The following is a 13569-nucleotide window of genomic DNA, read 5'->3' as shown; positions in this document are numbered from 1 at the left end:
TTTGCCTCAGTTTTCTGCATCATAAAATGGGGATAATAAACAGTCCCTATCTCCCAGGTCTATTGTGAGGATCTAGTGAGATAATGACTGTAAAGTGCTCAGCATAGTGCCTGGCACATAGTAGGTACTATGTAAATGTTAGCTGTTATTCAGAAAGGTAATTTTATAATGCCACTCGCTGTTGAGCTCTGTGGCCCTCTCAGCTAATAATAACAATAGCTACTAACAACAGCTAAATTGTTATTGTATATACACATTCATATAAAAGTAAATCTATATTTTAAATATTACATATGTATATATGTATGTGTGTGCAATAATACATATGTAATGAAGAAGTTGCTAAATGTGAACTCTGTCAGCCAAAGCAGCAGTGGGAGAAATGTGGGCTTGAATTCTGACCCCACGTGGTCCTCAAGGACATGCAAGGTCATCACCCGCTGCCTGTCAGCTGTTGACCTAGTATGTCTCTCAAGAGTCCTCCCACCATTCCCACCCCTCTCTCTCCTTTGGGATGTGTATCTGTCACAGGGGTGAAGGAGGTAGAAATGGCTTTCCCTATTTCTCTTTGCCTTGGGACATTTGGGAACATGGGTCCCTGAAAGCTTTTTGGGGAACCTTTTTTCCCCAAACCTAGTCAGCCTTTAATTAATCACATACACACAGAGCACACTTATACAGGGCACTGGTGTTGTTTTTCTTCATTTCTGAGACTTGTCATGTGTTTGGGGGGAGTTAGAGGGGGGAGGGAATGGGACCAGCTAGGAGGGAGGAGAGTAAACTCCAGGTTTCTCTCTCCTGCCTTCATTTTCCCCAGGCCACATTTTGTATGCAAGGGAACATCAGGCCAATCAGCCTCCGGAGAAAAGGGCAAAAAAAAAAGTTTCCTAAGTTGTCTTTGCCCGAGTTGGCAGCTGCTCTGGGGGTTTATTCAGTTTTTGTTCCCCAGTGGAGTGCTGTGCGTGTGTGATGACAATGAAGAGACACAGTTAACACTGAGGGCTAATGGTAAAGTTCCGTCATCCCCATTCATGGGCAGAGGGGAAGCCAGCAAGCGGAGGAAGTGAGAAGCCCATGTAATGAGCCAGAGATCACAAACATCATGGCTGTCAGGGCTTTGAGCCTAGGAAAGGAAGGAGGAGAGACGGGGGGAGGTGTGAAGAGGCAATGGAGCTGGGGGGCAGGGGTCTGAGATCGTGAGAGTTGGAAATTTGCCTTGATTCCCCAGTATTGTAGATGTCACCTGTCCAAGCTGACATGTGCAGGCTGAAAGAGAGGCAGAATGAGGTAGTGAAAATAGTATTGGACTGAGAATCAAAAGACCTGAGTGCTGACTCCAGCTTCATCTCTTAATTTATCTCTTAAAATGGGGGAGGAAGGGGTGTTGATTTATTTTTTTCAAGCCTCCTTCTATAGCTTGAAAATTCTATAATAGTGTGCTTCTCTCCCTGGGATTTAGAGCTGGGTGGGGCCTTGGAAATCATCTAAGGCCCTCCATCCCCCTTATTTTAGAGATATGGAAACTGAGGCCCAAGAGGAAGAAGTATCTACTCTTCCCCTTCCCTACTTTAAACCTCATGAACTTTCCTTTCCCTCCTTGCCTCTTTCTACCTCATCCACTTAGAACTAACTGGAAAAGACTGGGGGAACATCTCTAGTCCTATCCATCCCTGAAGAATCATCTCCTGTCTTCATAGCTGACAGGTGATCATCCAGCCTTTGCTTGAACATCTCCATGGTGGAGAAAGCAGCCCATTCTACTTCTGGACAGTTCTGATTGTTAGGGAGCTTTTCCTCATAACAAGCCAAAAGATTCCTCCCATTGTTCCTGGCTCCTTCCCTCTGATAGAAGGAGCATCTGCTTTACTTTCCTGACCAGAGACCATCCTTCATCCCTGGAATGGTGTCTGCATCTGCTTTTCCCTAATTCTCTTCACTTCTTCTTTGAAACCACTAACCCATCCTCCCATCTTGCTCTACTGTTCTTTGGCGTTGGTTTTGCTGTCACCTGGACAGCAAAATCTCTGGGTCACAGCCGTCAGGACCATTGACAGTTGGAGTGTTAACATTTCACAGCGCCACATGCCAGATAATAAATAAAGATTTGCCTTCTGGAGTTTGGCCCAGAGGTACCCCCCTCCCCATTCATCATCTCTGAAAAAACTAGCACAGCCCGTTATGATTCCCTAGACAGGTTCTTCATAATAGTCTGGCATTTCTATGGCCTTTAAATAAGGTTGATGGGGGCTTGACTTAAACATTCTTTCCCTTTCTTCTCCACCAGCGAGGATGGCAAAAATTACTCCTGTTTTTCAGATGGAGAAACTGAGGCTCAGACTGCTTACACTACTTACCCATGGTCATACTGCCACTAAGTGTTTTAGGCAGGATTTGAACCCAGCAGTCCAGCATTTTTTTTTCCATAATAAGGGAGTGGGAAAAAAGTCATTTCCCTAGAGATTGCTAATAGAAAGACCTGAGTTCAAATCTGGCCCCAGACAGTGGTGTGACCCTGGGTACAGGTTGTTTAATCTGTCTGCCTTTCCTCAACTATAAAATGAGATTTGTTGTGAGGATCAAATGAAATAATATTTGCAAAGTAACATTGATAATATTTAGGGGGCAGCTAGATGGTGCAGTGGCTAAAGCACCAGCCTTAGATTCAGAAGAACCCACAAAAAAACCCAAAAAACAAAAAAAGGGGGCAGCTAGGTGGCACAGTAGATAGAGCACTGGCTCTGGATTCAGGAGGACCTGAGTTCAAATCCAGCCTCAGACGCTTGACACTTACTAGCCGTGTGACCCAGGGCAAGTCACTTAACCCCAATTGCCTACCAAAAAAAACCCAGAAGAACCTGAGTTCAAATCTGGCCTCAGACACGTGACACTTACTAGCTGTGTGACCTTGGGCAAGTCACTTAACCCAAAAAATTTTATAATATTTGGCACATAGAAAACACTTAATAAATGCCTCTGACCTACAAAAGGCTTTCTCTCTAATACTATTCTGTAATATATAGCGGTTGTATATGGCCATTTTATATGCACTAATATCTCACTTCTTGCTCTTTGTGACCCCATTTGGGCTTTTCTTAGCAAAGATGTACTGGAGTGGTTGGCCATTTACTTCTTGAGCTCATTTTGCAGATGAGGAAAAGTAGGAAAATAGGGTTAAGTGACTTGCCCAGAGACACAGCTAGTATCTGAGGTCAGATTTGAACTCATGAAGATGAGTCTTCTGATTCCAAGCTCAATGCTCTATCCAGTGTACCACCTCACTGCCCTGTATTGAGTGTTTGGTACACTAAATCTTCAGATTTTTTTTCATAGGAACTATTTCTAGCCATGCTTCCTCTATATTATTATACTTGTGAAACTGGTATTTTGGACTGGTGTGAAATCTATAAATGGATTCCAAGTTCATTTTCTATTATCTTGACCCATTGTTCTAGCATGCTGATTTTTTTTCTTCTAGTTCCATTATATCATCTATTAAGTCTCCCAGCAGTATGTCATCTGCACATTTGGCAAGCATATTTTCTATTGCTTTTTCTAAGTCATTGATAAAAATATTGAATTGCTCTGAGCAAAGGAAAGATCCCTGGGACATGACACAAGAGACCTTTCTCCCACTTGACATCCGATTATTAATGACTCTCTTTTGTGTTCCTTCATCCAATCAACTGCTTCTAACTATACCTCACCTATGCCACCTTTCTTCACATTACCCATTAGAATATTTTGTCATATACTTTTGCTGAAATCTAGGTATGCTACAGAACGTTTAGAACATTTCCCTCACCTACCAATGTAGTTACCTTCCCCCCAAAAAAAGAGAAATTAGTACAGTCCTGGCATGACCTGTTCTTGATGAAGCCAAACTAGCCTTTCATGATTATTGCTGCCTTTTCTAACCACTCACAAAACCATCCCTTCAATCAAGTTACCTAGAATTTTGCCAAAGACCAGAAGCCAAGCCTACCTCCCTTTAGTTTGCAGGCTTTTCTTTTCCTTTTGTTGAAGATTAAGGCCCCTTCTGCCTTCATACTGTCCAACTCCATGATCTTTCAAGGTTTTTGTTAGTAGCTAAGCAGTCGTCTCTGTCAATTCTTTAAATGCCCTTGGATGAACCATCATCTGGAGTGACTGACTTGAGCTCATGGTGGACAGTAAAGTATTGCTTTCTCACTTAATCTTCCTTTTGAAATCACCTTTCTTCTAGGATTGCCTGAAAGCCTGCCAAGAACAGATCGAGGCCGTGTTGGTGAACAATCTGAGGCAAGTTCGACAAGAAGAGCAACAGAGAAATCCTACAAAGACGGTGGATGAACTGGATCAAGCCAGCACCCCCACAGATGTGAGGGACATCAACCTGTGAGGATGCCAATGCAGAGAGAGAAAAAAAGAACAAAACAAAACAAAAAAACAGAGAGAGAGAGAGTAGTACTTGCTCTCCAGACTCCCATTTGGGTGTTTTCTTCCTTTGTCGGGTTGTGTGTGTGTGTATGTGTGTGTGTGTGTGTGTGTTGTTGTTGTTGTTGTTGTTGTTGTTTTAGAACAAAACTTTTTTTAATCTGCTTCCACCTAGAAATATTTAAGTGTCTTTTAGAACAGAGAAAAAGAAACCTACAAAAAAAAGTCGAACTATTAAACATATTCTGATGCATATAATGTTAAAAAGAAGGGAATCGTGATCTTTGTGACAAGTTACTATGGTTATATATAGTAAAATGCTTATATGAAAGCATACAAAGTAGCTAGAGAAAATGTATGCCTGCAGATGTGGAAACAAAGCAGATTATCCTCAATTTTTCCATATTATGGACTAGTACATACATCCCCAATTTAGATGGGAGAAAAGAACTATGTGATTCATGGTTTAATTAGATTGCAAAGCAATGGACTAAAGGGGTTGGGGAAATGAGGAAGTAATGAGGGGGCAACACAGAAAGATAATTATCTCTGATGCAATTGAACCATTCTGGATGCAAAAGTTCTTTGGCTTTCAAGTCGCCTTCAGTTTAATTGGAAATGTATGTGGGATTTCTTTGAGTTAGTTGTGTTTACTCCCATCTGCAGTAACTGCTGCCAAGGAAAGAAAGATGCTTTATTTTGCCAGGCAGACACAGGTGATTGGTTCCTGAATGTGATTGATGTGTTGCTTCTCCTTTAAACATGGCCTGCCATAGACAGCAGTACCACGTTGTCAGTGTGTAAGGGAAAGCCTGACTTTGGGACATTCCCTGGGGTCTTGTTTTAAAGCAGAAAAACAGGACCAGAGTCTGAATTGCTGCAATAACAAGGGTGATGAGGTCTTCACATCCTTCACCAGTCCAAATTAATTCCATGGACTGATTAACATTTGTTATCCACAGCTCAGCATTATTATAAACCATTCCATTCAAAAAAGCACTTTGAAAATTATTCTTGAGGGATAGATGGGATGGTTTATGAAAATCATGTGGAATTATGGTTAGAGAGGAGTTGAAAAATGCAGTCCTCCTCTCCCCCCTCCCAGATCTGTATTCTTATTTCTATATTGCATCTGATATACTCTCTCAGTAGCTCCTGCATTAATGCTGGAAGATGAGAGACAACCCCATTCAGGTGACATTCCCATCACAACATTCCTGATGAAATTCCAAAGGGAAAAAAAAATGTTATTCCTGTGTCACAGAAGGATCTTAATACACCTACCTGCACACTTCTCCTTTGGGCCTCAAAAGAAAAATTACTGTTAGTGCAAAAGTCAGGTGACTGAACACCAGGGGCGCAGTGTTGGGTTTTGTTTTTTCCTTTTTTTTTTTTTGAGGGGGGTTGGTTAATTTTATTACAAAATTGTATTCAGTGTACTTGAATTTTTTTCCACTTTGTTTCAAAGAGGGAGCAAAGGAGTTGGAGCAGCAAAAAAAAAAAATTTGCACAGTTATATTAGGTGATGGGGGTATATGAAGCTATTGTTTGAAATATTGTTTGCATTTTTTAAAAGAAATCATAATGGGCTACTTTGAAGCATTATTTTATAAACAGACTTGTGTCTGGCAATATGAGGGTTGAAAATGCAATTTTAAAAAATCTTAGGGTGTCTTTCATTTGTTTTTATCTGTTGGGGTTTTTTTTTTGTTGTTTGCGCTGCTAAGAAGCTATGATCCTTCATTTTTATCCACATTAACAGTACTTAGCTGTAATGTTTCACTGAGTGTGCTGCTATTTTATAAACATTTTGATAATATATTATTTTACTGCTTAAATTTCAAATCCTGAAGCAGGTGGTTAAGTTGAGCTTATAAGTTCTGTGATTTACTGGAAAAGCCCGTGTACGCCTTTTGTTTTTCTCTGATATAGTGTATTCATTTTTTTTTCCTGCTCATATCCTGCAAAAACGGCATTTACTTTACCTCAGGTTTACTGGATACAAAATATAAGGTTCACACTCTTTTTTTTTCCTAATACCTCACAACCTTCTGTTGGGGAGCCTTTTCGAATCCTTGATATAGGAGATGAGGAATAATCTCTTCCTTCCGCCTTAGAAAGAAGACAGGGCCACTTTAGCTAGCCTAGGAAGGGGGCAGCTTGTCTGCTGAGAACCATTTCTGACCACAAGGACATAGATTTTGGCTTCCATTTTGACTTCGGTTATCCTCATCATCATAGTGGAAAAAATACACTGAACCCAAGGGAGTCCCTCCAGGGCATATATTTATTCACCAGCAACTATGCAGTGGATTTAGAAGTCAGGTGTCAGGAAGAGAGAATAAAAATGGATCTTGGCAGCTTGTTTGCAGATCCATATTTTTTATGCCTTTAAAGAGGAAAAAGCCTTCCCCTTATCCCTTCTGTTCATGCAGGGTCTTTTATTGCAAACAGTCTCTCCCTCCTTCCCCAATCTCTGACCCACTAAATGACAAACACCAAAGCTGGAATGTAATTTTTATAGTGATGGCTCCTTCTACCACGGGCAAACCAAAGCCCTCTGCCAGGGGGTACAAAGCAAATTTCATATGGAGGATTTAGGTCTTAATTTGCTGTTCCCTGAACTTGGGATAACTAGAGCACCAAGATAAACCAAGAGGAAAGGACCGTGAGTCCAGTAGGAACCATCGGTGATTAGAGTTCGTTTCTCCATAATCTTAACGGAAAGGACACACTGCTTCGCTCTAAAGGTTAACTTCTGCATATGTGAATGATTGATTCTGTCACACTGGGCTTTTTTTTATTGGGGGGCAGGGATTCTCACCCTAAGATGAAGGCCGAGAATCCAATCAGCAAGCCAGCCCCCATTTATTTAAATGTTCATTTTGGGCAGGATCCTTTTAAAATTCACAATGAAGAGAGTTGGAAACAATAATATCCAAATGAGGAAGGGGCAAGAAATTGGGTACTTCTCAACCTAAACCCACTTCCTATCCCCAGCTCTACTGGAGCTAGCTTTTCCTTTCCCTTTTTACTTTTAATATCATATAGGCCTGTGTCATAAAGTCAGTTTTGAGGAAGCAGACTACTCGGAGAAAAGAATCCTGAGTTAGGAAACTTTGGCCTTTTCTCCCTTGCCACTGTTTCTTTAAGAGAAGCTTCTGTTCCAGGCTCCAGATTGCCCATTAACTTTAGCTTATTCCTTTGTCCCTTAATCCCATCAAAGGAGTTGTGCCACCAGGTTTTTTTTTTTCCTTTTATCTATTCTCCCTCCCTTCTTCCTTTCTTTTCTCTCTATTGAGAGCTGTTTGAACTTTTTTATTTTTATTTTTTTGCATTGTGGTGCTTTCCATCCAGTTTAGTCAAATCCTTACAAAAAAAAACACCACCAAATATAATAACATAATATGATATAATACAGGTTCATAAAAACTAAGGAACCTCTCCCCACCAGCACCACCACACAGCAGTCCTCCCTAAGGGGAAAAAAAAGGTAACACCTACCGAGGAAGCCCAACCCTGGGGAATGCTCTGGGGAGTTACTTTCAAACAGCTTACAATGTCTACAATTCATCTGCCTCCTTATTAGCTAAATCAGGGAGCCCCTCACTGGATGCAGTGAGGGCCAAGAGGGTTGTTCCTAGGGCAGAGATTTAAATGGCCAGGTCAGAGGATGGACCTGTTTCTGATACCACACGCTCTCTGTAGCATTCTGGGTTTTCCTTAAGAAGAAGCTATATTTTTACTTAGTTTGGAACCTTAAGAATCTGTTTAGATAATGTTCTGATGTCCATACAACAAACAATATGACACTGTAGTACCTTAGGGACTTTTTTATAGAGAGGAAGCAGAATTCTCATTCTATGTGACCCTGAGTAGGGCTATTGAGAGGAAAATGGCCAATTGCACCTTATAACATGTACATATTACTTTTCTAAATTTTTTAAAATTGGGTTGGAAGATGAGGATGGAGAGAATATTTGAGCAAGCCAACTTGAGATTGACCAGACTTCCAGGATATCAGGATTTCTCCTGGCATAGTCCAGCCTTTGAAGTAGTCCAACCCTGTGCATAGCTTTAAAGGGGGTAAATTAAAGTTAGATGCCCCACCCATTCTCCCTACCCCCTCCAGAAGTGATATTCAGCATATAGAATAAATAGAGGTCTACTAGGATAAAACTCAGAACATCCTTCAAGGGATGTTGGAGGTCATATGTATTTACATAAAAATGATTGGAGGAACTTTATTACTCCATCTACTTTGTAGTGTCGAATGATTACAAACTCTAAACACCTGGTATCTTTGAATCAACAAGAACTATGCCCACACATTAGAATGTTGTTGGTTTGGGGCTCCCCATTGTCAAATAAATAAATGCACGATCTCACTACATCTTTTAGCCTTAGCTTATTACTCTTTCTATACAGCCCACTTTGGTGGGAGAAAGGGTTGAACAGAAGTCCTTGAAGACTATACTCTTTACAGCATGCTAAATATTCTGGCAAGCCCCTGCCCTTAATAAAACAGATGTGTTTCTTGCTTCTGACCACTGCCCATAATTTGGCAACTCTTAAATTCCCATCAAATACAAGGCCACTGGATTTTTTCCATTATGTTTCATTACCACGTACCTCAGTTAACTCAGTTGCAGAGTTTCCGGTCTTTAACTTTTTTTTTCTTCTGCTTTAATGAGTGTGATGCCACATCATTTCAATTTTCTTCTATCACAATGGGCTCTTTAAGAGGCATGATTGTTTTACAGGTGGGGGGATGCTAAAGAGTGCTGTTGTAGACATGCTCCATGTGAATAAAGTACATGAGGTGGCCTTCTTGTATCAGACTGCGACATGTAGCTGATTGCCTCTTCAGAAGGCTGATTTGTTCAGTGTTTTTAAAATTAATAACCTGTTCTTCCAACTAGTTTGAAGTTGGATTTGAGAAATGGTTTTGAATGCAATTAGATATGCTGTATGGACAATAAACTCACCGTGACCTAAATTATCTGGCCATCTTGACTCATCATTCATAGATCAGTAGTCCTAAGAGCAGAATTGTACCATCACCAGTCATACCCATTTCACAGTTGTTTACACCCTCTCAATGGTACTGGCCATTAAGTTTGGGTGTGTAGTTACCAAAAATAAATACTTCTTACATCACATATAAATACCTTGGGAGCACATTAAATGTATTTCATGGTGATGGGCATTTAGGTCAAAGTATTACAATATTAACCCCCTTTTTTCTTTCAGAGACGGTGAGCATGTTGCTTAACTCCACCACTCAAAAACATCCTCTCAAGGCATATAGGGAACAGATATTACTAGGGCTTAAAAATTGGCCACATGGTCACTTCTGACTTGGTTTGGTTTTTTTTTTTTTAAACATGAGACCTACATGAGGTTCACATGATGTCTCTACATACGCAGACTGCACCTTTCATCAGAGAATTTCTATTTGGTCTACATCCCTGGAATCATCTACCTTACTGCTTCTGTAATCTAGCTTTGGTTCTGTTCATCATTCTCCAATTCAAACTTAACCTCTGCTTTGATGTACAGGGTAGGACTACACTGACAGATAGATTTCACTCTTTAACGTGACAGTCTGACCCTTGCCCCAACCTATTTCTCTGGGCTGTTGGATTACCTGCAATCCTTTTGCCTTTGAGTGTGTTTTCCCTGTTTCTCCAGGAGCCCCATAAGTTAGAGAATGTTTGGACTACCTCTGTATACTTTAAGTACCTGTTGCATATATCTCAAGAATCTTTCATTTTTCTTATTGTGGGTAATTCTTCCAATATCACAAATGATCTTCAACGTAAATGATCTTCAACCATTGCTGAAGCTAATATACATATATGTGTGTATATGTGTGTGTGTTATATATATGTATATACATATATATAAAATACACACACGCATACATATATACATACATCTATCTATCTATCTATCTATCCTAAAGCCAACTTGGTGATGAGGTCCTCAGGTGAAAGACATGCAGTCCATCATCAGGCCTATGCTCAAAGCTTTTTGGTAAGACCTTCCAGAACTTGTAATGCACTAGTATACTTTTTTTTTAGTGAGGCAGTTGGGGTTAAGTGACTTGCCCAGGGTCACACAACTAGTAAGTGTTAAGTGTCTGAGGCCGGATTTGAACTCAGGTCCTCCCGACTCCAGGGCCAGTGTTCTATCCACTGCGCCACCTAGCTGCCCCCTACTAGTATACTTTTCAAAAATACCTGGCCAACTATATGCTCCAATGAGGCACTAGAGTGGGACTTTAAAAGTGAATGATTGAGGGGCAGGTAGGTGGTGCAGTGGATAAAGCACCAACCCTGGATTCAGGAGGACCTGAGTTCAAATGTGACCTCAGACACTTGATACTTAGTAGCTGTGTGATCCTGGGCAAGTTGCAAGTTAACCCTCATTGCCCCAGAGGAAAAAAAAAGGTGAATGATCTCAGTAATTTTATTTAAATATAAAAATTCATTTTCTCTTCAGTTCTGTACTTCCTGTTTCTTTAATGTTTTTAATTTTAATTTTTGCCTCAGTTTAATGCATTTCACAAGACAATGTCTGGATAAGAATTAAAATTAATTGTAATTCGTATTCTAGTACCTTATCTTGGTATCAAGTGGTTCCTAAGTTCTTGAAGGGCTATTCCAGCAGAATTCAATTTCTAGAACCTATTTGGGGGCATAGACCCCCTGTTGGCAGTCTGGTGAAAACCTATGGATTCCTTCCCAGAATAATGGTTTTTCAATGCATAAATAAAATCAAATTGCAAAGGAAACCAAATATATTGAAATGTAGGTATTAAAATACAGTGTGGGTTGTTTTGGGGTTTTTTTGTGGGCAACGGCGGTTAAGTGACTTGCCCAGGGTCACACAGCTAGCAAGTGTCAAGTGTCTGAGGTCGGATTTGAACTCAGGTACTCCTGAATCCAAGGCCAGTGCTTTATCCACTGTGCCACCTAGCTGCCCCTAAAATACAGTTGTAAAAAACAGGTTCACAAAATCCAGGTGAAGCACTCCAGGCAAATATTCCTACCAATCAAAATGGCTTCAATTTCAGGCCATATGTCTGTTATTCATCTAAGAACTAACCTAAACATGTTAAGAAAAAGGTTCAGCAGGTTGTCTGCAGTGATAAATTTTTCAGCCATAATAACTCCAAAATGGGGAATTGTGATTTTTGTCAGGAAAATACGCACCCATTCTGAGGAAGTCACCAGTTTTTAAAGAGGTGCCACCTAAAGATGTTTTCCAGTATTTAAAGCATACTTTCATGGCCACATGCAACATTATACCAAATCATTCTCCCTCTACTAGGCAGCCCAATGTGGTACTAAAAGAGCAGAGCTTGGAGTCCAGAGACATTGGTCCATAGCAGACCAAGTCATTTAGCTTATCTCAGTTTCCTCATCTGTAAGATGGAAATAAGACTTTTGTACTGCCTAACTTGGAGGGATGGTCGTTGCTGAGAAAGTATTTTGCAAATCTTAGCCTCACATAGACAATGTGGGTATGGAAGTGTATTGTATTTGTAGTGAGGGGGAGGAGAAATCAAAGACTCCATATAAGTATTTCCTACTGTGGAAACTACTGATAGAGATCAGCAGGTCATTTGATTCTTATTATCTTAGGAAGTGAGGCAGGAGGACTGAGAAGTTAAGTGATTTGCCTATAATTATACTGACTGTGGGTACCAGAGGTAGGGCTTAAACCCAATTCTTTCTGATTCCAATGTTAGTCCTCTATCCACTGTTACCCTGGGAAGGTGAGAGGAATAAGCATTTATATAGTGCCTATACATGCTAAGAGCTTAAAAAATATTATTTCACTTGATCTTCACAACCTTGTGAGGTAGCTGCTGTTATTATCCCCTTTTTACAGTTAAGGAAACTGAGGCCAACAGAAAGCAAGCAACTTGTCCCATGTCACTTGGTGTCTGAGACTAGATTGGAACTCCAGTCTTCCAGACTCCGGGCTCAGGTCCCTGTCACTCAACACAAGAATTATTACCATACGCGCGCCCCCCCCTCCCCCCCCCCCCCGCAAAAAAAAAGACATGACATCTCCAGTAACCACAAGTGTTAACTCTTTATCAAGAAAACAAAAAAATAAAATAAATCAACCAATAACAATTACAGACTCCCATTCTTTATATTAGGTACTTTGAGGAAATATTAAAGAAACAGGAAGACATGGCCCCAACCCTCAATAAGTTTTCAATCTGATTGAGGAAATGATATACATGTATATGAAACTAATTGAATACTTGAAAGATAAATTTCTCAAGGACAAATTTCAACATTGTGCAAATGAAGTACACAGTATTGAAATCTTATAAAGCCTAAAAGAGGATCACATTTCCTGGGGGAAGAGTTTTATACAAATTCTATCTTTGAGAAACTTTTTTTCCTCTCTTAATTTTTTTTTTTGTAGGGCAATGAGGGTTAAGTGACTTGCCCAGGGTCACACAGCTAGTGTCAAGTGTCTGAGGCCAGATTTGAATTCATCCTCCTGTTTGAGAAATTTTAATGAGGGTTTTATACTTCACCCTAAAGCATTAGAAACCAAGTTCTGAACAATTTAAGTTAGGGAATTATGATGGGGCTAAAGAATAAAACAAGTGATATTTATATAATGTCTCAAAAGTTTGCAAAATACATTATAAATATAATGGGGGAGGTGTTAGGGTGTAGCTGGGTGGTGCAGTCGATAAAGCATTGGCCCTGGATTCAGGAGGACCTGAGTTCAAATCCAGCCTCAGACACTTGACACTTACTAGCTGTGTGACCCTGGGCAAGTCATTTAACCCTCATTTCTCCACCAAAAGAGATGTAATGGGGACCATTGTAGACATTGCCCCATTTGATTGTTTGTTTGTTTTTTTTTTTTTTGGTGAGGCAATGGGGGTTAAGTGACTTGCCCAGGGTCACACAGCTAGTAAGTGTCAAGTGTCTGAGGTCAGATTTTAACTCAGGTCCTTCTGACCCCAGGGCTGGTGCTCTATGAACTGTGCCACCTAGATGCCCCAATATTTCCCTATTTGAACCTCCTAACAGTCCTGAGAGATAGGTACCACAAGCAGTAATGTCCCCATTTATAGATCTGGAAATAGACTCAGGTTAAGTGACTGGCCTA

The 13569-nt window shown here is 40.4% G+C and overlaps 1 protein-coding gene across 1 annotated transcript in view; it reads left to right on the top strand.

Annotated features, from left to right (window-relative positions):
* CCND2 (cyclin D2) overlaps positions 1 to 9412 on the top strand; it is a 40600-nt gene extending 31188 nt beyond the window's left edge. Inside the window, 1 exon segment of the mRNA XM_043969347.1 lies at positions 4223 to 9412. Coding sequence (XP_043825282.1) covers positions 4223 to 4378 — 156 coding nt within the window. The 3' untranslated portion in view covers positions 4379 to 9412.
* Positions 9413 to 13569: the final 4157 nt, after the last annotated feature.

The sequence above is a fragment of the Dromiciops gliroides genome, chromosome 5 (genome assembly GCF_019393635.1).
Source record: "Dromiciops gliroides isolate mDroGli1 chromosome 5, mDroGli1.pri, whole genome shotgun sequence".
NCBI classification, from domain to species: Eukaryota; Metazoa; Chordata; class Mammalia; order Microbiotheria; family Microbiotheriidae; genus Dromiciops; species Dromiciops gliroides.
Note: the sequence above shows the minus strand (reverse complement) of the source record. Positions and strands in the feature narration are given on the sequence as shown.